The sequence below is a fragment of the Carcharodon carcharias genome, chromosome 2, assembly GCF_017639515.1.
Source record: "Carcharodon carcharias isolate sCarCar2 chromosome 2, sCarCar2.pri, whole genome shotgun sequence".
Lineage (NCBI taxonomy): Eukaryota > Metazoa > Chordata > Chondrichthyes > Lamniformes > Lamnidae > Carcharodon > Carcharodon carcharias.
In genome coordinates this window covers 180460638-180483541 of record NC_054468.1, presented here as the reverse complement: position 1 = coordinate 180483541, position 22904 = coordinate 180460638, and the positions used below count along the sequence as shown (strand labels likewise).

Below are 22904 nucleotides of genomic sequence, written 5' to 3'. Positions count from 1 at the left end.
AGGGTCGAGAAGAAGAGGGCACTGGTTTAAAGTGATCCGCAAAAGAAACAAACGTGACGTGTGGTTCGGGTCTGGAATACACTGCCTGGAAGTATGGTGGAGGTTCAATCAAAGCATTCAAGAGGGCATTAAATGATTATTTGAAAAGAGACAATGTGCAAGGATTCGGGAAAAAGGCAGGGCCACGGCACTAGGTCCTAATGCTTATTTGGAGAGTCAGTGAAGACATGATGGGTCGAATGGCCTCCTTCTGTGCAGTTAAGATTCTGTGATTCTGTATGTTGATCAAGCTGTACCATGAGCTGAATTCCATGCTCCCCCACCAATGGGTGTGCAGGTGGGAGGGGAGGACCTGTAAAATTCCCCAGATGGCCTTTCGTCCCTCCTTGTGCCCACCCCGACCTGTCCTCAAGTTTACAGTGGGACAGGTGAGGCCAAGGCCAGCCTGGCCATCCTTGCCTCAACTGAGGCCCTTAAGTGGGCAATTAATGACCACTGAGGGCCATTTCCTGCCCAACCTCAATTTTCAGGCTGGGTGGAGTTTAGGGCTGGGAGAAGCCTGGAAATCACCCTGCTCTGGCAGGAAGGCAATGGGGAATAGCTCCTTCAATGACCTCCTTTCCACATTGGGCACACTAAACCTCAAGCTCTGCCCCCTGTGAGTGCTTCCTCAACCGCTGGCCTCTCTTTCAAGTCCCCCATTACCCTCTCCTCAACCCTCTCAGGCCCCACCTCCCCTCCCCGCTGTCAGGCCAACTGCACTTCTGTTGAAGAGTCATACAGACTCAAAACGTTAACTGTATTCCTCTCCGCAGATGCTGTCAGACCTGCTGAGTTTTTCCAGGTATTTTTATTATTGTTTTTATTCTAGACTCTAGGAGCTGCTTGAAGTCTCAGACCTGGCCACTGCATTTCTGGTGCTGCTGGGACTGCAGGGTTGCCAGCCAACAGGAACTTCTCCTGACTGATGGGCGCAAGTCCCGTCTCCAGTCAATTAATGCTCCAAGGAGCGTTTAAGTGGCTGCAGAGCAGCCAGCATCAGTGGGGATGCATTCCCTGGTGACTCTTTGGGTGGCCAGGTGGGAAATCCTGCCATCCAAAAAATCTTCCTCGCTGTGTCTGAGTCCCAGTTACTGAGTAGGACAGAAAATTGTGACAGGAAGCTGAGCTTGGGGAAACCTCCTGCTTCATTCTCTACTCCCTTGAAACTCCGGTGTGTTATGGTGACTGGGTGGGGGGAGGGGGTGGTGGTGGTGGGGCTATGCTCCAAAAGGGGTTAAAAGCCATCTGCCTGAGACATTCTCCAGTTTATGTCTGAGTCCATTTTATTATTTGCAATCTTGTCCTGGAAGTAAACAAGTAGTTTTGAGATGTTTCAAGTTAATGTAGCACAGAGAATCTAGTACAGCTGCCCATCTTCAAGGCTTTTCTGTCTGACACCAAATGAATGTATAACATGCAGCTGGCAAGAACTCGTGAATCCCCTTTAAGACTTACTTTTCATGTTTTGCAGTTCGGATTATATAGTTGTTCATTATATTTCTCCCATAAGGTACGGTCATGCAGAGCATGCATTCAATGCACTGTCCCTCTCATGGCAGTACTGAACAAGCTAACCATGGTTACCATAGTTCAGCATCATGCTTTTCAAGTTCTGAGGATAAATATTGTCATGGATACTAGATTTTTCAAGCTGTACTTCAAACTTGCCTTAAAGATTTTCTGGAGATCAGCCATTGTCTTTCTCACATCTCTCCAGCTTCATTGGGTTCTTGACATAACTTTCACCCACTGCACAGTCTGTTCTCAAATCTGTTAGAACAGCCACCTCCAGGAATAGCTTTAATTTGTACAATAAAGGATTTCCCCCCAGTCCCTTATTTTTTGGATAAATGCTTTTACGCTTTCATGACCTGCACACAGCTGAGTTTGATTCTCCTCCATGTCGGATGGATGGGCCTGTAATAGGAGTGCAACTGGGCTATGTTAATGGCTTACTACACTGAATCTGCTTGAATCTGGGCCTGTCTGGTGTCAGGACAGAGAAAATCAGGAAAATCAGCCAGAAACTACAGCAAATGTAAAGAGACATAACTGATTAAAATAAAAGTAAAATAAAGGAAAGCCCAAAATTATTTTACAAGTACATTAAGAGTAAGAGGATAACTAGGGAAAGAGTAGGGCCCATTAAGGACTATAGTGGTAATTTGTGTGTGGAGCCAGAAGATGTCGGTAGGGCTCTAAATGAATACTTTGTGTCGGTGTTCACAAGTGACTAGGGATGACATAGGTATGGAAATTGGGCAGAAGGATATGATAGAATTAAAGAAATTTGCAAAGAAAGGGAGGAGGTTCTAAGTGGTCTGGCAGGTTTAAAAGTAGATAAATCTCCAGGCTTGGATGAAATGTATCCCAGGCTGTTGAGTGAGGCAAGGGAGGAGATAGCAGGTGTGCTAGCAATAATTTTCAATACCTCCCTGGCCACAGGAGAGGTGCCAGAGGACTGGAGGACAGCCAATGTGGTACTGTTATTCAAGAAGGGAGGACGGGATAAACCAGGGAACTACAGGCCAGTCAGTCTAACCTCAGAGGTGGGGAAACTATTGAAAGCAATTCTGAGGGACAGAATTAATCTACACTTGGAGAGGTAGGGATTAATCAAGGACAGTCAGCATGGTTGTGTTAAGGGGAGGCCAAGTCTGACCAATTTGATTGAATTTTTCAAAGAGGTGACCAGGTGTGTAGATGAGGGCAATGCATTTGACGTAGTCTACTTGGACTTCAGCAAGGCTTTTGATAAGGTCCTGCATGGGAGACTGATGGCGAAAGTAAGAGCCCATGCGATCCAAGACAATTTGGCAAATTGGATCCAGAAGTGGCTGAATGGCAGGAAGCAGGGGGTGATGGTCGAGAGGCATTTTTGTGACTGGATGCCTGTGTCCAGTGGGTTTCCACAGGGATTGGTGTTGAGTCCCTTGCTGTTTGTGGTATATATAAACGATATAGGCTTGAATGTAGGAGGGTTGATCAATAAGTTTGCGGATGACACAAAAATTGGTGGGGTGGTAAATAGTGAGGAGGATAGCCTTAGATTACAGGAGGTTATAGACGGGCTGGTCAGATGGGCTGATCAGTGGCAAATGGAATTTAATCCGGATAAGTGTGAGGTGATGCACTTGAGCAGGACAAACAAGGCACAGGAATACACGATGAATGATAGGACCCTGGGAAGTACCAAGGACCTTGGCATGCATGTCCATAAGGTAGCGGGACAGGTAGATAAGGTGGCTAAGAAGGCATATGAGATACTTGCCTTTATTAGCCGAGGCACAGAATATAAGAGCAGGGAGGTCATGCTGGAACTGTATAAAATGCTGGTTAGGCCACAGTTAGAGTATTGCGTGCAATTCTGGAATCCGCAGTATAGGAAGGATGTGATTGCACTAGAGAGTGCAGAGGAGATTTACCAGGATGTTGCCTGGGCTGGAGAGTTTTGGTTATGAGGAGAGATTGGATAGACTGGGGTTATTTTCCCTGGAGCAGAGGAGATTGAGGGGGGACATGATTGAGGTGTATAAAATTATGAGGGGCATAGACAGGGTAGATAGAAAGGAACTTTCCCCCTTGGTGGAGGGATCAATAACCAGGGAGCATAGATTTAAGGTAATGGGCAGGAGGTTTAGAGGGGATATGAGGAAGAATTTTTTCACCCAGTGGGTGGTGGGAATCTGGAACACACTGCCTAAAGGGGTGGTAGAGGCAGAAACCCTTATAACATTTAACAAGTATTTGGGTTTACACTTCCAATGCCATGGCATACAAGGCTATGGGCCTGGTGCTGGAAAATGGGATTAGAATAGTTAGGTACTTGTTTGACTGGTGCAAACTCATTGAGGCGAGGGGCCTTTTTCTGTACTGTAGACCTCTATGATTAGTAATGGCATGAACCTGCGGTGTGAAATGCTGTAACTTAAGTTTGTGTTAGTTATTTGCCCTACCTTTCCTATTTTGTTTTTGTGAACAAAATGCCAACTGTAACTCTTCCTCTCATTGCCATTTTTGGGCAATAATGACACAGTAGTACAGAGTGCAGAACTTGTTGGGCTGGATTTTCGTTACTGAGGTGGGTAGTTCGATTTGGGAAATTTCCCGACTCGGCAGACCCGCCTTGGTATAAAGTACCTCTTATGCACTATTTTCACTCCAGAAGGAGGGGGCGAGATAGAGTCGGGCCTGCTGCCCAGGAAGCAGATCAGAGGCAGACACAGGGACTTTTGTCCCAGTTGTTTGGTTAGATTTTAAGCCCTTTAGTCCTCACCGCTCATACCCCATCACCTCATTATTCATGTTTGGCTGAAAGCCCAGACTCTCAGAAAAGAATAACTTGAGTGAGATTTTTTTTACAAAGCTGCAGAGAAATGTTGACTTTGATTGACTGACATCGCTATTATAACAAGTTATTATTTTCTGGGGTCTCTTTTGCCAATATCTCAATGTTTATTTGCACAAGGTTAAGAGGTTTCAAGTACTTAAAGATTCTACTATTGATACGTTAATGGCCTGTTTGATTGACACTTTTATAGGATTGTAGAAACACCAATTTTTTTTTCCAAAAATATGAATGGTATTTTTTTCTAAGCAGTTTCACACAGGCATCGGTATTTTATGGTCCATTCGTTCTGTGCATGCTGTATACTGGGTTAATGGGCATAGAAGGGACAAGAGTTGGCATGAAGGGTATGAGGGGTAGGACCATTAGGGGTAGGTGGGAGCATGAGTTGTTATTGAGTTGGCATGGGGCTATAATGGGACATGTGGGTAGGTAGTGGCATGAGCTGACATTGACTTAGCATGGAGGGGGCATGGGTAAGACTTTTTGAGATTACCTTTTAAAAGGTTCCCAAATGCAGACTATGGTTCATGACTTCTCTGAGGGGCCGTGTATCATGAGTCATGGAGAAGCTGGCTCAACTCCACGAAAATTGTGGAGGGCTAGGAGATGTCAACCACCAGAATGGAGCCAGCAAGGCCAGGAGTCAGTGTGCAGGCTCGCTATTCACACTCTTATCCCGTGCCAGTGAAAATTGTGGGTGCCATGAATGGAGGTAGGAATCCAGGAATCAAATCCTGCCTGCTATTTTTAAATGGTCCAGAGTCCTTCTGAGCCCTGTCGTCTCGCTTCTGCTGTTGTTTCATCTGCCGTCATTTTTGATATGGGTCCTCGGATAGGTGGTAAATGTTCTACCCAGTAGTAAAGCATGTAGAGTGGATATCAACAAAGGGATTGCCAGAGGCTGCTCTAAAGATGGGGCCAGGAGAAGCATTAACTCTTCCCTAGGTCTCACAAAAATTGATCTGACCAATGCTTGGTTCTTCTTGAGATTTCCTCCATGTTCCTTTAACTTTCATTACTCAGGTCAGCTTGGATTTCCCACACCCCCGTACCCTCTCAAATGGCGGTGAGCTTGTTGTGAAAATAATAATACAGTTCGATCAACAGGATGCTTTGGGCCTCTGACTAGGTTCACTGGACGACTAACAGGACTTACTACACCTGACTGTCATTGAATTTAAGAGGTCACATCAAAATTAGCCCCTGTGTGCTAGCAATGTTGATATAATGATGCTCATCAGCATAAGTGAAGTGCTGTAAAGCATAATGCATAATTACCAATACTGAGACAAGATGCAAAATAACAATTAATGAATGAGTACAGTCAGAATTGATTTAAAAAGTCAGATTAGTAAATTCAGTTGTTAATATACAGGCTGCCAATTCATATATTAACTGGTGCACCAATGGGCAAAGCCATAAAATAACTAGGTGTGAATTGTCCATGAAGTGAGTCTCTTTAAGCAGATGCCTAGTAAGGATGAGGAACTTTCCACGAAAAGGAGAGAACTTGGAAGCCAAGTTAAAGGGCTGGATTTTCTGAAGGTGGCTGAAGTCCCACTGTCTGAACCAAATGTGGGAGCTGACCCTGCTTTGTCTGCAGTGGGAACCTGGGAGGAATATTTGAGATGGTGGCTAATTAAGCTGTTGTCACTGGGGCCACTGTCTCAAATAAGGATGGTGGTGCTACTGGCCCAGAGGGCTGCAGTCTCAGCAATGCCACTATTAATGGTGGATATGACTGAGGCAACGGCTTCAGGAGGAGGACGTATCAATAGTCGAGCACCCTTGAAGAGTGGTAAGTGGGGCTGGGAATACCAGGATCCGGCAGGTAGGCCCTGATGATTGTGGGGGGTGTGGCCATTAAGTTCCAGTGGTGCTGTTGCCGAGGGCACAACTATTGCAACCAAAGGTCCCCTCCATGGGCCAGGGAGAGCCCAAAAAGGAAGGCCCACACCTGGAGTCTGCTGGGAGGCCATTAAGTTTCACTGAATGGCCGTCCGAGGTGACAGCAGTCCCCCTACCCCTCGCTCCACTCCACCCCCCACCACCCCCACCCCTCCCACCCCTGACCGCTGCCCTCCCCGGAGGCAGAGAGTAGCTCTTAATTGGCCACTTAAGTGGCTCAATAGAGCCCCCGGTGGACAGCCAATCTGCCAACATTCTCACCACTGGCAAAACGGCATGGAGACAGGAAGGTGGCAGCAAACCCCCTCCCCGCAATCCTGATGCTTTCCCCTCCTCCCAAAGGGGCTGATAAAATCCCAGTTAAAGTGTAAGGCTATCGTTTTCCATCTATTGGCTGGTTGAACAATGATGGGTAGAGACATTTATGAAGAATACTACTCCTTTGTGGAAATAATTTGCTGCACAGAACGGTCTAAAGAAAATTAAGGAAATAGAGCAGGTATAAAAACAAAAAGATGCATTTAACAAATATAAAACTTTAGCGATAAAGGGAAGGCATTGGGTTAGGGGCAGGGATTTAAACTGCTGATTATAAAGTTGCATAGAGCACATATTGAGAGGGCTGCTTCACATTGATGGGATTGAATCAATTCAAGCTGCATGGAACTAAGTTCGGAATGGAAATTTAACCAAGAGAATGCCATTTCTTTTTGAGGGAGAGGCCATTGAGTTATCGAATGAATGTTCATCAGGCCAATCAATCTAACAAATATTACCAGCTGTCACAGAACCAAAATGAATTTCACTCCGTTTTATATTTTTATGTTTGAAAATGTTGTTGGACAATGCCAGTCAGTTGCATCAATGTGCCTCATTTCCCCTTGCAGTATGCTGTATTGACATTTCACTTACAGAACAGTTGGGCCTTTTGCTCCCATGAAAACATCATCGTGTAGTTTCTGTAGATTCTGGTTACCTGTAAGGTTGCTGTATATGAAGAAAGACAAAAATCATTTACGTTCCTAAACAGCCACCGTACAATGAGATAATCAGGTGCTGGGTGCTCCTGCAACAACACAAACACAAAGGGCCGTAACTTCCTTAGAGCGGCAATCAGCATAGGATTGCCACTCCATGCCTACTTAGCTATGCCAATTTCTTCCGTGCCTGCCTCGCCCGACCTTCCGATTCTGGCCGGGTGAGGTCCAGGCATTGAAGCTGTCTCTGAAGTCCAGCAGAGTCGAATTGAAGGGGGACACACCCCCTTTTTTATGGCACTAGCTGTCGTAAAGCAGGTAATTTTAAAGGTCCCATTGAAATTGACAGGCCAGGCAGAAGGCAGGTGCCTAAGGTAGGTGAAAAGGATTTGGGGGTTGGGGGTGTTCGGAGGTTGGGTGGGATGGGAGCATGGGGTCAGACATTGGGGGTGATATGGCGGGAGCTGGACATTGGGAGGGGGTGCAGCAGGCCGGAAATTCAGCGGGGTTGAGGGTAGGGCATAAGGGGGGTGGGGGGTTGGACATCAGGGGGACTGAGGGTGGGGGGGGTGTCGGACATCAGGAGGTGGTAAAGCAGGCAGGACACCGGGTGGCTTTGGGGGTTGGACATTGGCAGGGGGTTGGGGGTGTTAGACATCGAGACGGCTGGAGCGGGCTGGACAATCGGTGGGGGTGAAGAACTGGGGGGGGTGGGGGCTCAGACATCGGGAGGGGCAGGGGGTTTGGACATTCAAGGGGGCTGGGGGGATTGGAATATCGGGGGTCTGGGTCAGACATTGGGGGGGGTGGTGGTGGGATGTCAGGTTGTTGGGTTGGTGGGTAAAAGCCAGGCTCTGATGTGGGGTTGTCAGCTGAGGAGTCCCGTGCGGGTGGGGAGAATCCCGGGGGCGTGGGTGGGGGGGGGGACGGGTCGGGACGGTGGGGAGAATCCCGCCGGGTGGGGGGGGGGTGGGTCGACAGATGGGGAATACTGTTGGGGGGTAGTGGTTAGTCAGTGTTGGGGTAGTCCCCTGGGGGGTTTGGGGCTGTGAGGGCAGTCCTGTGGGGGCATCAGTCTGGGTCTTTACAATAGTTACCCAGAAGTTAGAAGAGGTTTTGATTCTTCTAACTCTTTTTCTGGGTAACTATTGGCATAACCCTGACAGAACCATCCGAAGTTTGTGATTTAAGTCACATTTTTGGATGGTTCCCAGTGCAGCGCAATTGTCCCGAGGAAGTGTGCACTTCTGGGCAATTGCCATGAAAATCCTTACTTGGGAGCTGCCCAGAGGGATTCCTCAACGCATCTTTGGGGTTACCCCCCAAAATCTGGCATTGGGGAGTTCAGAGGTTACGGCCTAAAAACTGCAATCATGACTTTTGGACAAAACCAAATCGTCAACTTACAGATGATCTAAATCTGTTCCGTTAAATGCATGGCTTTGTACTTCTATGAGGCCATTGTTAATCAGCTTTCTGTGTTTATAAAAAAAGGGAAAATGGGATGAAAAATTTGTTAGCTTTTTGCCTCTGCTGCTAAATGATTTTACACTGTATGAGCCTAAAACAGCACACATGATTTTTTAAAAATTTCTATATTGTACAAACAAAACACTAAATTAAACGGTATTTTATTGCAAACAGAAGTTCTATTTATTTTTTTTTCAAAATTAATTCCTGGTTTCTGCAACAAATTGTGATACATTGTTTTGCCATCTGGCCATTATCAGGGTTTATGACAACACAAGTAGAAACTGATAAAAATAAACAAATGTAAATGCTTGAAATCTGAAATTAAGTTCTTTAATTTCTGCATCACATTGATGCAGAAATCACATCAAAATTTACCTGGTTCCTGCACCAATATTAACTACAGAAACTCATGGCAAGTTTCATGTGGAGCTCATTTGCTCCTGATGTGAGAATGTAAAAACTCGTGGCAAACAAGGGCAAAAGCAGCTGGCCCATTTTGTTACAAATAGATGTTATTTTTAAAATCGTATTTCCTCCTTGGAAAAAGAGCACCATGATGCTTCATAGCAGCAGTGCTGAATTATTTAAGTGGTCTAAGAACTACTGATACCTGCATAATGAGGGGAAGGAAGCATGAATCTCAGTTCAGTCCTGGGTGTCCACTCAAGTTCACTGACATTTTAACAACCAGGCTTAATGGACAGAAATTTATTTCCAATTTAATCTCTCATTTTTATATCCACCTAAAATGGCACTGACTCCATTGCTGGTAACAAAGGTTAATTTGCTTACCTTCGCTATGGTGTCAGCTTGGGCATCCTCCAACAATAATGGAAAAAGCCAATTTTAACATTGTTGAAGTCTGCTTTACTCAGTATTACCTCCTCAGGTTCACAACCCTCCCAGGGGTGCTTCCACTCTTGAGTGCTATCATGTTGCTGTGCTAGTGACTTCATTATTTGTGTCCGACTGGTATAATAGTAGATAAGTACTTACATATTTAACGTTCCAGTGCTTAATCCCTGGAAAGCATAAGATGGTATAACTTGCATGTGTATGTTGTCTCGAAATTCACTAAAGGAAACAGACAGTATTTGAGTCAAGAAATGAAGGAGACAAACCAGGCCAGCTAGTCTGATATCAGTTGTTAGGAAAAAACTGGAATCTATTATTAAGGGGGTCTTAACAATGCACTTAGAAAATCATAGGTAATTAAAAACAGAAAATGCTGGAAAAACTCAGCAGGTCTGACAACATCTGTGGAGGGAGAAACAGAGTTAACGTTTCAAGCTGATATGAACCTTCTTCAGAGCTAAAGAGAAGGAGAAATGTGATGAAATTGATACTGTTTAAGGGGGGTGGAGCAGGTGAAGCTGGATAGAAGGCCAGCGTTAGGTGAGGGCTGAGGAGAGAATGACAGAGTTAACGTGGTTTTGCAAAAGGGAAATTGTGTTTGACAAATTTATTACAGGCTTTTGAGGATGTAGCTAGTCAGGCAGATATTTGGAACCAATGGATGTAATACAGTTGGATTTCCAAAAGGCATTCAAAAAAGGCACCACACAAGAAGTTAATAAACAAGATCAGGGCTCATGAAACGAAAACAAAAAATGCTGGGAAAACTCAGCAGGTCTGACAGCATCTGTGGAGAGAAAGACAGAGATAAAGTTTCGAGTCCTTATGGTTCTTCTTCAGATCTAAAGGGAGGTAGAGATGTGGTAAAATATATACTGATTAAGGGGGGGTGGAACTGGTGTAGCTGGATAGAAGGCCAGCGATAAGTGGAGGCAAAGGAGAAATGGCAAAAGATGTCATAAACAAAAGGTCAAAGAGTTGTTAATGGTGGTTCTACTGGCTAAAGGAGGTGCTAATGGTGACATTAAGGAAGCGAGATATGATAATGGCCGGACCAGGGTAAGCACCCTGGAAAGTGATTAATGGCCCTATTGGGAGTGGGGTGGGGGAAGAAAGATTGAAAATAGGCTAAAAGCTGGGGATAAAACAATGAATGAAAATGGAAATAAATCTGAAAAATAATAATAATAATGAAAATAAGTGGGAAAAGAAAAAAAATAAAATAAAATGAATATGGGAAAAAAGGGGATGAAAAGTTGGGGGGTAGGGGGCGATGGAGGAGAGGGCTCATGGTCTGAAGTTGTTGAACTCAGTGTTAAATCCGGAAGGCTGTAATGTGCCTAATCAGAAGATGAGGTGCTGTTCCTCCAGTTTGTATTGGGCTTCAATGGAACATTGCAGCAGACCAAGGATGGACATGTGGGCATGAGAGCAGGATGGGGTGCTGAAATGGCAAGCGACAGGAAGGTCTAGGTCAAGCTTGGGGACAGACTGAAGGTGTTCCGCAAAGCGGTCACTCAGTCTGCATTTGGTCTCCAATGTAGAGGAAACGGCATTGGGAGCAGCGAATGCAGTAGACTAAATTGAGGGAGGTGCAAGTGAAGCGTTGCTTCACTTGAAAGGAGTGTTGGGGCCCTTGGACGGTGAGGAGGGGGGAAGTAAAGGGGCAGGTGTTGCACCTTCTGTGATTGCATGGGAAGGTACCATGAAAGGGGGATGAGGTGCTGGGCGTGATGGAGGAGTGGACCAGAGTGTCCCGGAGGGAAAGGTCCCTGTGGAACGCCGACAGGGTGGGTGAAGGGAAAATGTGTTTGGTGGTGGCATCATGCTGGAGTTGGCAGAAATGGCGGAGGATGATCCTTTGAATGCGGAGGCTGGTTGGGTGAAAAATGAGGGCAAAGGGGACCCTAACATGGTTCTGGGAGGGAGAGGAAGGTGTGAGGGCAGAGGTGCGGGAGATAGGTCAGACACAGTTGAGGTCCCTATCAACCACCGTGGGTGGGAAACCTCGATTAAGGAAGAAGGATGACATGTGAGAAGCACTGTTTTGGAAAGTGCCTCCGTCGCATCTGTTCCAATGATGATTCCAGGGTGCTTACCCTGGTCCGGCCATTATCACATCTCACTTCCTTAATGTCACCATTAGCACCTCCTTTAGCCAGTAGAACCACCATTAACAACTCTTTGACCTTTTGTTTATGACATCTTTTGCCATCTCTCCTTTGCCTCCACCTATCGCTGGCCTTCTATCCAGCTACACCGGTTCCACCCCCCTTAATCAGTATATATTTCACCACATCTCCACCTCCCTTTAGATCTGAAGAAGAGTCATACGGACTTGAAATGTTATCTCTGTCTCTCTCTCCACAGATGCTGTCAGACCTGCTGAGTTTTCACAGCATTTTTTGTTTTAGTTTCAGATTTCTAGCATCCGCAATATTTTGCCTGTTTATAAGGGCTCATGAAGTTGGGCATAATATATTAGCATGGATAAAGGATTGGTTAATAGACAGGAAGTAGAGAATAGGGATAAGCAGGGCATTTTCAAGTTGCCAGGCCATGACTAGCAGAATGCCGCATGGACCAGTGCTGGGGCCTCAGCTATTTACAACCTATATGAATGACTTCAATGAAGAGACTGAAAGTAAAGATCTAAGTTTGCTGATGATACAAAGCTAGGTGTGAATTTAAGCTCTGAGAAAGACACAAAGCTGCAAAGAGATATAGGCAGGTGAATGGGCAAAAAGTTGGGAGATGGAGTATAATATGGGGAAGTGTGAGATTTTTGACTTTGGTCGTAAAAATAGAAAAGCACAATTTTGTTTTAAAGGGTATGAAACTTTTAAATGTTCATGTTCAGAGAGACTTAGGTGTACTCCTAAAAGGAACACAGAAAGTTAGCATGCAGGAACAGCAAGCAATTAGCAAGGCAAATAGCATGTTGGCCTTCACTGCAAGGGGACTGGAGTACAAGAACAAGGAAGTGTTGCCACAATTATACATAGGATTTTACTGAGACCACAACTGGACTCCTGTGCGCTGCCTTGGCTTTCATACCTAAGGAAGGATATACTTGCTTAAAGGCGGTATAGCAAAGGTTCACTAGATTGGGTCCTGGGTTGAGAGGGTTGTCCTGTAATGAGAGGCTGAGTAAATTGGGTCTATACTCTGAATTTAGAAGAAAAAGAGTTGATCTTATTGCAACATAGAGGATTCTGAAGGGCTTGACATTGTAGACACATGAGCTGTTTTATTAGGGAAGCTAGAACATGAGGCAGAGTCTCAGGATAAGGGATTGATTATTTATGACTGAGATGAGAACATACAAACATACAAACAAAATAGGAGCAGAAAAAGGCTATTCAGCTCTTCGACCCTGCTCCAACATTTAATAAGATCTTGGCTGATCTGTTTGTGTTTTGAATTCGACATTCCCAACTACCCCCATAGACTTTGATTCCCTTACTTAACAAGAATCCTCTGCTTTAAAAATATTCAATGGCCCCAACTCCACCTGCTTCTGAGGCAGAGGGTTCCAAAGTTCCACAACCCGCTGAGAGAAAACATTTTTCCTCATCTCTAACCTAAAAAGCAACCCCTAATTTTAAAACAGTGCCCCCGAGTTCTGGACTCACCCACAAGAGGAAAAATCCTTTCCACATCCATCTTGTCAATACCATTCAGGGTCTTATATACTTCAATCAAGTCACCCCTCACTCTTCTAAACTCCAGTAGAAACAAGCCCAGTCTGCCTAACCCTTCCTTGTAAGACAACCTGCTCATTCCAGGTATCAACCTAGTAAACCTCCTCTGAACCACCTCCAACACATTCACATCCTTCCTTAAATAAGTAGACCAAAACTATACAGAGTATCTGAGATGCAGTCTCACCAATGTCCTGTATATCTGATGCATAACATCCTTACTTTTATGTTCAATTCCTGTCATAATAAAGGATAGCACCCAATTGGTCTTCTTCATTACTTGCTGCACCTGGGTACTAACTTCTTGTGACTCATGCACTAGGAGACACAGATCCTTCTGTACCTTGGAATTTCGCAGCCATTCTTCATTTAGTAATACTCTGCTTTTTTATTTTTCCTGCCAAAGTGAACAACTTCGCATTTTCCCACATTATACTCCATCTGCCAGATTTTTCCCCACACACTATCTATATCCATTTGCAAACTCCCTATGTCTTCACAATATGCTTTCTTATCTATCTTTGTTCATGTGCAAATTTAGCTACCATGCCCTCACTCCCCTCATCATCTAAGTCATTGATATAAATTGTAAAAGGTTGAGGCCCAGCACAGACCTCTGTGGGGCTCCACTCATCACATCCTGCCATAAGAAAAAGACCCATTATCCATACTCTCTGTTTTCTGCCAGCAAGCCAATCTTCTATCCATGCCAATATGTTACACTGTACACCATGAGTTTTTAATTTCTGCAATAATCTTGGATGTGGCATCTTATCAAATGCCTTCTGGAAATCTAAGTACAGCACATCTACAGGCTCCCTTTTATCCACAGCACATTACTCCTCCAAAGAACTACAATAAATTGGTTAAACATGATTTCCCTTTCACAAAACCATGCTGACTCTTCCCGATTGCCTTGACCTCTTCTAAGTGCCCAGCTATAACCTATTTAATAATCGATTCTAATAACTTCCCCACGACAGATGTCAAGCTACCTGGCTATCCCTGTTTTCTGCCTCCCTCCCTTCTTGAATAGAGGGATTATATTTGCTACTTTCCAGTCTTAAGGAGCTTTTCCAGAATGTAGGGAATTTTAGAAAATTAACACCAACGCAACTACTACCTCATTAGCCATCTCTTTTAAGACCCTAGGTGAAGTCCATCAGGACTGGAGACTTGTCAGCCCGCAACTCCGTCTGTTTGCTCAGTACCATTTCCCTGGTGATTGCAATTTCACCAAGTTGCTCTCTCCCTTCCACCTCCTGATTTTCAGTTATTACTGGAATGTTTTTGTATCCTCTACAGCGAAGACAACAGCAAATTATTTGTTCATTTCACCCGCCATTTCCTTATTCTCAACTGTTAACTTCCCATTGTCACTCTCCAGAGGACCAATACTCGCTTTACTTACCCTTTTACTTTTTAAATACCCTGTAGAAGCTCTTGCTATGTGTTTTTACATTTCCACCTAGCTTTCTCTCATACTCTAATTTCTTTCCCCGATTAACCTTTTAGTAATTCTCTGCCATTCTTTATATTCTGACCAATCATCTGACCTTCCACTTACCTTTGTGCCGTTTTATGCTTTTTCCTTAAGTTTGATGCTTTCCTTAACTTCTTTAGTTAACCACAGATGTTAGTTTTTTTTATAGTAGGAATATACTTATTCTACGTATTCTGAAATATCTCCTTAAATGTCTGCCACCGCCGCTCTATTGATTTATTCCCTAGCCTAGTATCCCAGTTCACTTTAGCTAGCTCAGCTTTCATGTCCACATAATTGCCCTTATTTAAGTTTAAAATACTAGTGTTAGACTCATTCTTCTCCCTTTCAAACTGGATGTAAGAAATTTCTTCATTCAGAAAGTTGTGAATCTTGGGATTTCTCTATCTCACAGGATTGTAAATGCTCCATCGTTGAGTATAGTGAAAGTTGGGATAAATAGATTTTTGATCTGCCATGTCTCATGAGGAGTGGATGGGAAGGTGCAGATGAGGCAGAAGATCAGCCATGATCATATTGGATGACAGAGCAGGCTCAGAGCACCTACTCCTGCTCCTATTTCTTATGTTCTTATGTGTTTATTTTTGTCAAGGCGTATAGAACCTAAATTTTAATTCAGTGGAATGTCTGAAAACCTGTCTCCTTATTATGAGTTTTACGATTTTATGTAAACAAGGGCAAGTGATTAATGAGGGCTTGATCTGAACCAAAAACTTATGCAATTATTGTTATTTCTTCACAATATTGCAGCTGTTTCTTCGGGTTCCAAAATTGACTTGATTTGTACTCTTCAGTACATACACATTACTCATTGCAAGTTAATCAAATAAAATGATGTCAGTTCTAAGAAGTATTTTATCTCAAAGACATCATTTTTCATGTTACAAATGAGTTAAGTGTGAAATCCTGTCGCTTTTTGAATAAACATAAAGCAGAAAACTGCAAATGCTGGAAATCTTAAACAAGAACAAAAAGTGCTGGAAACACTCAATGAATCAAGAGATGAAAGACAAGTTAACATAGCAGCATTAAAAAAGAGGACTGACAAGAGCACTGACAATCACAATTTTCCACAATGGATGGAAGATCACAAAGTGTGAGTGCAGAAGTTTGTAATACACGCTCCCAAAGCACGCCAAGGGGCAGTACATGGAATATCTTGCCCTCAAAACCTGTCTATGGGTCTGTGAGCTTACACATGCAGATACACTTCTCCTCCCTCACCTTCCATTTCATACAAGCCCTCCACAATCCACCCATTCTTGGTTTATGCTGCCACTTTTATTCTTCTCCAACTTAAGTCAAAATTGTAATCTTTTCCCCCTTTCTTCATTCTATGTTGACACTTGTCTCCCTTCAGTTTATGTCAGCACCTTCACCCTCAGTTCATGCTGGTGCTTTCCCTCTCCTGGCACTGTTTGCTTTAGGCTAATTTGGCATCCTTCAATCCTATCTCACTTATTCCCTTCAGTTAATACCAATACCCTCCCATTCCCTTTCCTCTTAATTTAGGGTGGCAAATTTTCAGCCACACGCTGTCCCTCAGTTCCCACTAACACTTTGCTTTGTCTTGCAGTGTTGTTCCCCATTTCTACCTGCTATTGCTCTGAAGAATGATATGGTTGGGGCTTTTTGTGATAGCTGTGCAAGATCAAGATTGTTGATGCCACAAAACAATGGGTGAGAATGTCAGTCCACAGCAACATTTATTCCTAATCCATGCAAGGTCTACACAAGAGGAAAAATGAGGGGTGGAGCAAGGAGCATGCCAGGAAATTAGAAGTGGGCATGAAGGCATACACTGCATATGCCTGACCCAGCCCTTGTGACACAATGCTGAGGAGTGTAAGCAGATATTATTCCACAGAGGAGGAAGAACACACTTTGCTGTATCAGAAGGTGCAGCTTTGAAGTGGCACACATGATTAAAACAATTCCAGTTCAAGGTCAAATAGATCTGCCTACAGAAAGAGGGAAGGAGCCAGCGGCAGAAGCATTTAGTTTGTTGATATAAATCTGTGATGGATGCAATTAATCAGTTTAAGTATGAAATTACAACTCATTGGTCAGCTAGCTGGTACACATACATCACAGAAGCATGAAATCTCACCCAGGGAAAGGATTGTCTAGGAGAACAGGTACACACAGAGTTACTTCTTCTGCATCCTTACGGTTCCATTCATCACAATGAAAGAGTGTATTCATAGTGGAAAACAAAGGAGATCCATGGAAGTGAATAGACTGCATATAAGAATAGAGAGATATGTTGAACATTGGGCAACAATAAGGGCAAATTCAATGCTCCTGTGTTTCCAGTGTACCAGGCACTCAAAGGAAGCATGGATCAGACAGCCAAGGTGTGAGGAAGTTGCTGCCCTGCCTTCAACCTGTGCTTCCTTCATACAAAGCTCTCCACTGGGACACTAAATATACTTGGAGTGGGCATGACAGTGGCTGAATGGGACAGATTTTCATGTGGGATTCATCTGGGTCTAGTGAATAAAATAATATTGGTCAAAGAGAAGTTCATGCTCATTGGGGAGGTCTCATTCACATGAATGGGTGGGAAATCAGATGGTTTTTCTCTCCTCCCACTTTTTTGGTATTCGCGGCATCCAGCCAATCCAATAGCCCCTTGACCTAAACAGCAAAATCTGTTCCCATAGGTCAAGCATGTGAATTAGGCTGTGAGATATATGTGAAGAGCAGAATTAAAGACAGGCGAATTTTAAAAACAGGTTTGATTCTATATGATTCATATGACCTGCAATGTCAATTTACACTCAGTAAGGCAAGTATTCTGTTCGCAGATAAAAGCTATTTTCCCAATAATGACCTTGGACATTGGTCATGTAAATACCCAGAATGAAAAACATTAAAAACTGGGAAATAAGGTCTGAACTGGTCCTGTATACTTTAAAATGGAGCACCAGTAAAAACTGATAAATAAGAGTACTAGTCCAAACTTTTTTTTTTCCTTCTGGTATCTCACCATGTGCATAATTTAATGCAATAAGTATTAAAATATAGGGCAACAAACAATACTGAAAGATTTGCAAGTTGTTTGGATAGCTTAAATTAAAATTAATATGATTTTGAGCTGTGTACCAAATATTTGATGTCTATTATGACAAATGTTTGAAAATTCAGCTGGAGAGTTGCTGTAATTAGATATTCCATATCAGTTAAGACTCAAGGTTCCCTATTTCAGGATAACAACTCCTGCAGACAACACTAAACCTATTTCTGTGCAAGTTAGTTCAAAGCGCATTGAAATTCAGCTACAAATCATATTTTTAGAAACAGATTCTTAAAGGGTAGAGAACTTGTCTGGAATCAGTACCCACCAGCCTGAGTCAACAAAGCATGCATTGATTTATCTGTAAATGATCAGTATCAGAACTAGAAAAAAGAGAACAGAAAATCAACTAAGGAAGAAACAGTTTTCAAACTTTATTGAAAAATGCCCTAATTCAATCACACTTCTTAATGTAACAGATTCAGCTCAAAGGACTTACAGAAACAAAAAGTCTTCAGAATATATGTTTGTGATATCAGGGAAGAACCTTATGCCAGTGTTTGTAATAGTCCTGTGGAGATGAAGAAGCACATATGAAAAATGGTAGTCAAACATGCATTGTAGAACAAAGTTTATGGCTTATTAGCAACAGAATGAATGATAAATTATTTAGAACAAACCTTGTGCCTTTCATCACAGTTTTGGGAAGGGAATTGTGTGTGATTATATGCTGATTCTGAACTGCAGTTGGACCAATAGAACCAATTAAAGCACAAGGTGACAGTTTTGTTAACATGATGGCACACTAATCTTTTGCAGATTGTTGCAAATCTGGATGGTAACACTGACATTTAAAACGTAGACAAATTCTAAAGGACTTTGTGTTAGCTCATCAGTGCACCAGACAAGTAGATTCATTAACCTACTCATGTGTTTCAACCTTGTGGCCCCAAAGATTCGCAGAACTTCCATCAACCTTCTACAGCAGCTTTGGCAGGAGACTGGCAGAACCCAGTACAGAATAACAAGAGTGCACTTGCAATTGGTCTCCCTTGTTTCTGGGATTGCTTAGGCTACCTTGTAAAATGGGGGACTTATACTCAACCCTTACAAGGAAAATGTCTCTACAAAAGGAATTCCTGGCACATTCAGAACCTAGTTTAGTACAAGAACACTGCCATGTATAGTGAGATGAAGTCTACATTAGGGGCTAAAGTGGGCCTGGGCACTCCTACTGACAGACAGGCTGACAACGTGGTGAAGGCCAGTATTGACAATGTTCCTTCTGTGGTTCTTGCATCAGACCATCCTATGCAGATGATATGCCCTCCCTTTGACCCCACAATCTGTAACAGGGTCAACTCTAGAAAACACGGATTGGTCAACCCAAGCATTATCAGCAGATCTAATTCCATGCATTTTCAATACCACTCCATTTTATTGATTTCCGAATTCTTACACTTCTCATATTAGGTAAAAAAGGCAACGCAAAACAAATTTACTGCCCGAATGCACCTGTCGCCAAGATTATAACTAAAATGCTATTTAATTTTTCAGGGATGTAGGCCTCCTGGAAACTAGGGTAAAATCTGCCACTCGTTCAACATTACAAGTGCAAATGCAGCTCTCTGGGGTGACCAGGTTTAATTTTTAACCAGCTTTTCACAGGTTTATTTTGATTGTGGTAATATGGTTCACACACTTTAACAGACTGCCACAAAATTTAATAAAACGTTTTGTGACAGCAATCTATGTTACACAGTCGTTTTGGGAAAAGAGTCATATGCCACATGTTGTTTGAGGACTCAGAGTGATATAACAGGAAACGATGTATTATACAACAAAATAGGAAATGTCCATTAAATGAATATTACTTAAATTTGAGCTAGTCAGAATACCTGCTTATATTAGGCATGCTGAAGACTTATCTGAAAGCAATTGATCCAATACCTGTAACTGCACTTCTTGAAGTATAATAATCAATATAATCATTATCAGCAGCATTTCCATTTCCAATTCTGGCTAAGTTTTCTTTACCTCAATATTCAGAATTTTCACCCAAAACTTTTTCCCATCATTGTAAGATAAATCCAGAGAAAGCTGATCATTGCAAAAAATTCCTAGCAACCCAAAAGACAGATCCACTTTCATGGTCAGACTCATTTTTCTATTCCAGACTGCGTGCCATTGAATCGATGGCCAAGAATAGCTTTTCTTAGCAGTTGTGAGAGTTGAGCATTTTTCATTCTGTGTGAACTGAATTAATTCCCCAAGCAGGCATCCTTGACTGTGTTGAATTGTTCTCCACTTCTTTTCTTCCTTAAGATTCCCTGCATCAACTATTGCATCATCTTTTATTTTCTTATTTCTTTCTTGAACGCCATCCTTATTCCTGGAGCAGCATTTTCCCCCCGTGGGGGGAATGTGCAGGAGTGGGCGCAAGTGGGCGGGTTACAGATCGGCGGCCCCCACTCTGGGGAGTGTCGCCATTTTACGTGGGCGGGCCAATTAAGGCCTGCCCAGCATGACGTGCGCTCCCTGTGCGGGGTGGGGGTGGGGGGGGTGGGGGGTGGTGGGGGTGGGATTCCCTGAGCTGGGAGTGCGCTCTGCGCGAAAAAGCACACCTAGAGGCAAAGTGCCACCTCAGGGAGATCGGTGGAAGCTGTAAACATTTTTGGAAGGGTAGAAAAAAAAATCCTGACATGTCCCTTCACGTGACGCTGTCACATGAGCCGGGACATGTCAATTTCTTTTATTTAAACATTTTATACACATTTTAAATCAACCATGAAACCTCATCCCGCCTGTGGATGAGGTTTCATGTCTTTTCTGAAGGCCACCTTGGCTCTTAGCCTGCCCGCCAACCTTAAGATGCACGCCCGATGTCACCCCACGTCATTTTACGCGTCGGTGAGCAGGCACCGTCCCCCTGCTCGGCGACCGGAAGATGCAGCCCCTGGTTGCTGGAAGCTTGGTTTCTTGTGACAAGTTGGTGCCAGTCAGCTATCCAGATGGTTGACTAAGGTTAGATTTTTGATGAAAAGTCATTGACCTGAAACGTTAGCAATGTTTCTCTCGCTACAAATGCTGCATGACCTGCTGAATATTTCCAGCTTTTTCTGCTTTTATTTTAGACTTTAATATTCAATTGTCTCAGGATCCTATATTTTGGGGAAACAAAATTTGGTGCCATATACTTTCTTTAGTGGCAAGAACATCTGAGAGGAAACATATTCTTCATGCATTAACTATCAGATTAAAGTTCCTGTGATGGGCCTCCAGCTTAGAATCATTTGTTACCTTAATTGAAGTCAAAGGTTTGCTTCATGTCAGCCATTTACCTACTCCAGTCATAAGGATATTTTTCGCATGATCCATAAGGGCCCTTATAAAAGTATTTTCCCATATTCACTGTCATTTTGTTAGTCTTTCAGAAGGATCTTGTCTTGTAGAATAGGTTCTGCCACTTCTACCACATGTTCTCCACACATGAAGTGTAGCTAAGTGTTACGGCCAGTCCCCAGGTGAGGTCCCCCTATTTGTTATGATCCCGGACGAGGTGCCCCTAATTGTTAACTTCCAGAATGGGACCCCAATTTTGTTATGCTCTCGGGTGTGAAGGAATGAGCTGGCTCTCCTTCCTTATTCAATTCCCTCAGTTGGTTGCAATTTATATGAGATCCCTTCCCTCGTGAATTCCTTTTCCCAGCCCAAATGTATTTATGTTTTAGAAGGAGCCAATTTAACCAGGCCCTCTTGAGTCAAAGAAAAAGTAAGTTTATTAGATACTAAAAACCAGGGAAAAAAATAATAAAAATGCAACACACATACTCACAGATCAGAAATGAGAAGTTGAGCCTAAAAATAAAAGTTAGAAAAGATGTACAAATCATCTTTGGTTTGATCTGTGAGGAGTAGATGACAAAACTTTGTGACTGTAAAGTTGGATGACTTTAGTAGTTGAGCAGTTGGTTTGGGGACACTTGGTTCTACAGGTTAACTGAAGGAGTTGTCCTGTTTCCTCTTTGACTGTGGCTTTGCTGCAGGGATGTCTAGTTGATGTTCTTCTGCTGTGACCTTCATAGCACACACTAGCACACCAGAACTAGCACATCAGACCAAGTTTGCAGCTGGCTCTTTAACCAATTTCCTTGGGTATTTCTGGAAGGGAAAAAATAAACCTGTCTTTCACCCAGAATCTGCTTTCTTTCAACTCAGACCATTTCCACATTTTGAGATATAACTCAACAGGAGATGGTTTCTGCTGAGATGTGGTAATCATTATTCATTGACTCTGCAGCCACAGGAGATTAAAGTTCAGTCTTTTGCATTGCATCTCTCCCTTTCAAGTGTCTCTGTCTGAAGTAGGCCTTGACACCTTTTTAGGAGCGACATTCCATGTTTTCTTTGGGCTAGTCGGTTAAGTATAACCAACATAAGAATTTTCCAGAAAATGGTTACTTTATATTCTCAGCCAGCTCTTGCATGTATGTTATTTTTGTTTAAACACATATCTGCCTTTAAAAAGTTCAATGTGCGCGTAAATAATTCGGGGCTATGATCTACTGTCATGGCATTAAGAAATTCCCATTTCTTCCAGATGAGGATATTCTCAATGATCATATTAGTGACTTCAAAATTAAGACTTTCAGGAGAGATCGTGCTCCCCAGTTTCATTCCAGAAAGTTCTCCACTGACACTTCAAAGGAATCTTTATGAATTTAATATGGTAGCACTAATTTATAATTTGCAAGTTTCCCACTTGGCCATTTTTTTGGTTTATGTATTCCAGCAAAAAAGCTTTCCAAGCATCTCCACAACTCCATCATTTGGTGCTTTACTTCTATTCTGAAGATGATTTTCTCTTCAAAAAAGAAATTTTCTTCTCGGCCAATTTGTCCTGCATGTTTAAGCTCTTAGTGCGTCTTCTCTTCAGTGACTCAGAGTTGCAACTTAAAGACCTTCCAGCGAGTTTACGGCAGAATATTCTGCCGATGAATTAACTTCCCACCTGAATGAATTAGAGCCAGCTGACTTCAATGGCTGGGCTTCTATTAAATCCAGCCAAGTG

The 22904-nt window shown here is 43.1% G+C and overlaps 1 protein-coding gene across 5 annotated transcripts in view; it reads right to left on the bottom strand.

Moving 5' to 3' along the window:
• LOC121272797 (lutropin-choriogonadotropic hormone receptor-like) overlaps positions 1-22904 on the bottom strand; it is a 216589-nt gene that overhangs the window by 24255 nt on the left and 169430 nt on the right. For 2 of the 5 annotated variants that reach the window (XM_041179579.1, XM_041179604.1), the window contains 4 exons: positions 18333-18404; positions 9748-9825; positions 8686-8754; positions 7214-7288 (listed from right to left, as the gene is read on the bottom strand). In XM_041179579.1, the coding sequence (XP_041035513.1) occupies positions 7214-7288; positions 8686-8754; positions 9748-9825; positions 18333-18404 (294 nt within the window). Of the gene's footprint in view, positions 1-7213; positions 7289-8685; positions 8755-9747; positions 9826-16924; positions 17056-18332; positions 18405-22904 lie in introns of those variants that run through there. The other 3 variants (XM_041179613.1, XM_041179587.1, XM_041179597.1) reach the window with 3 other exon arrangements.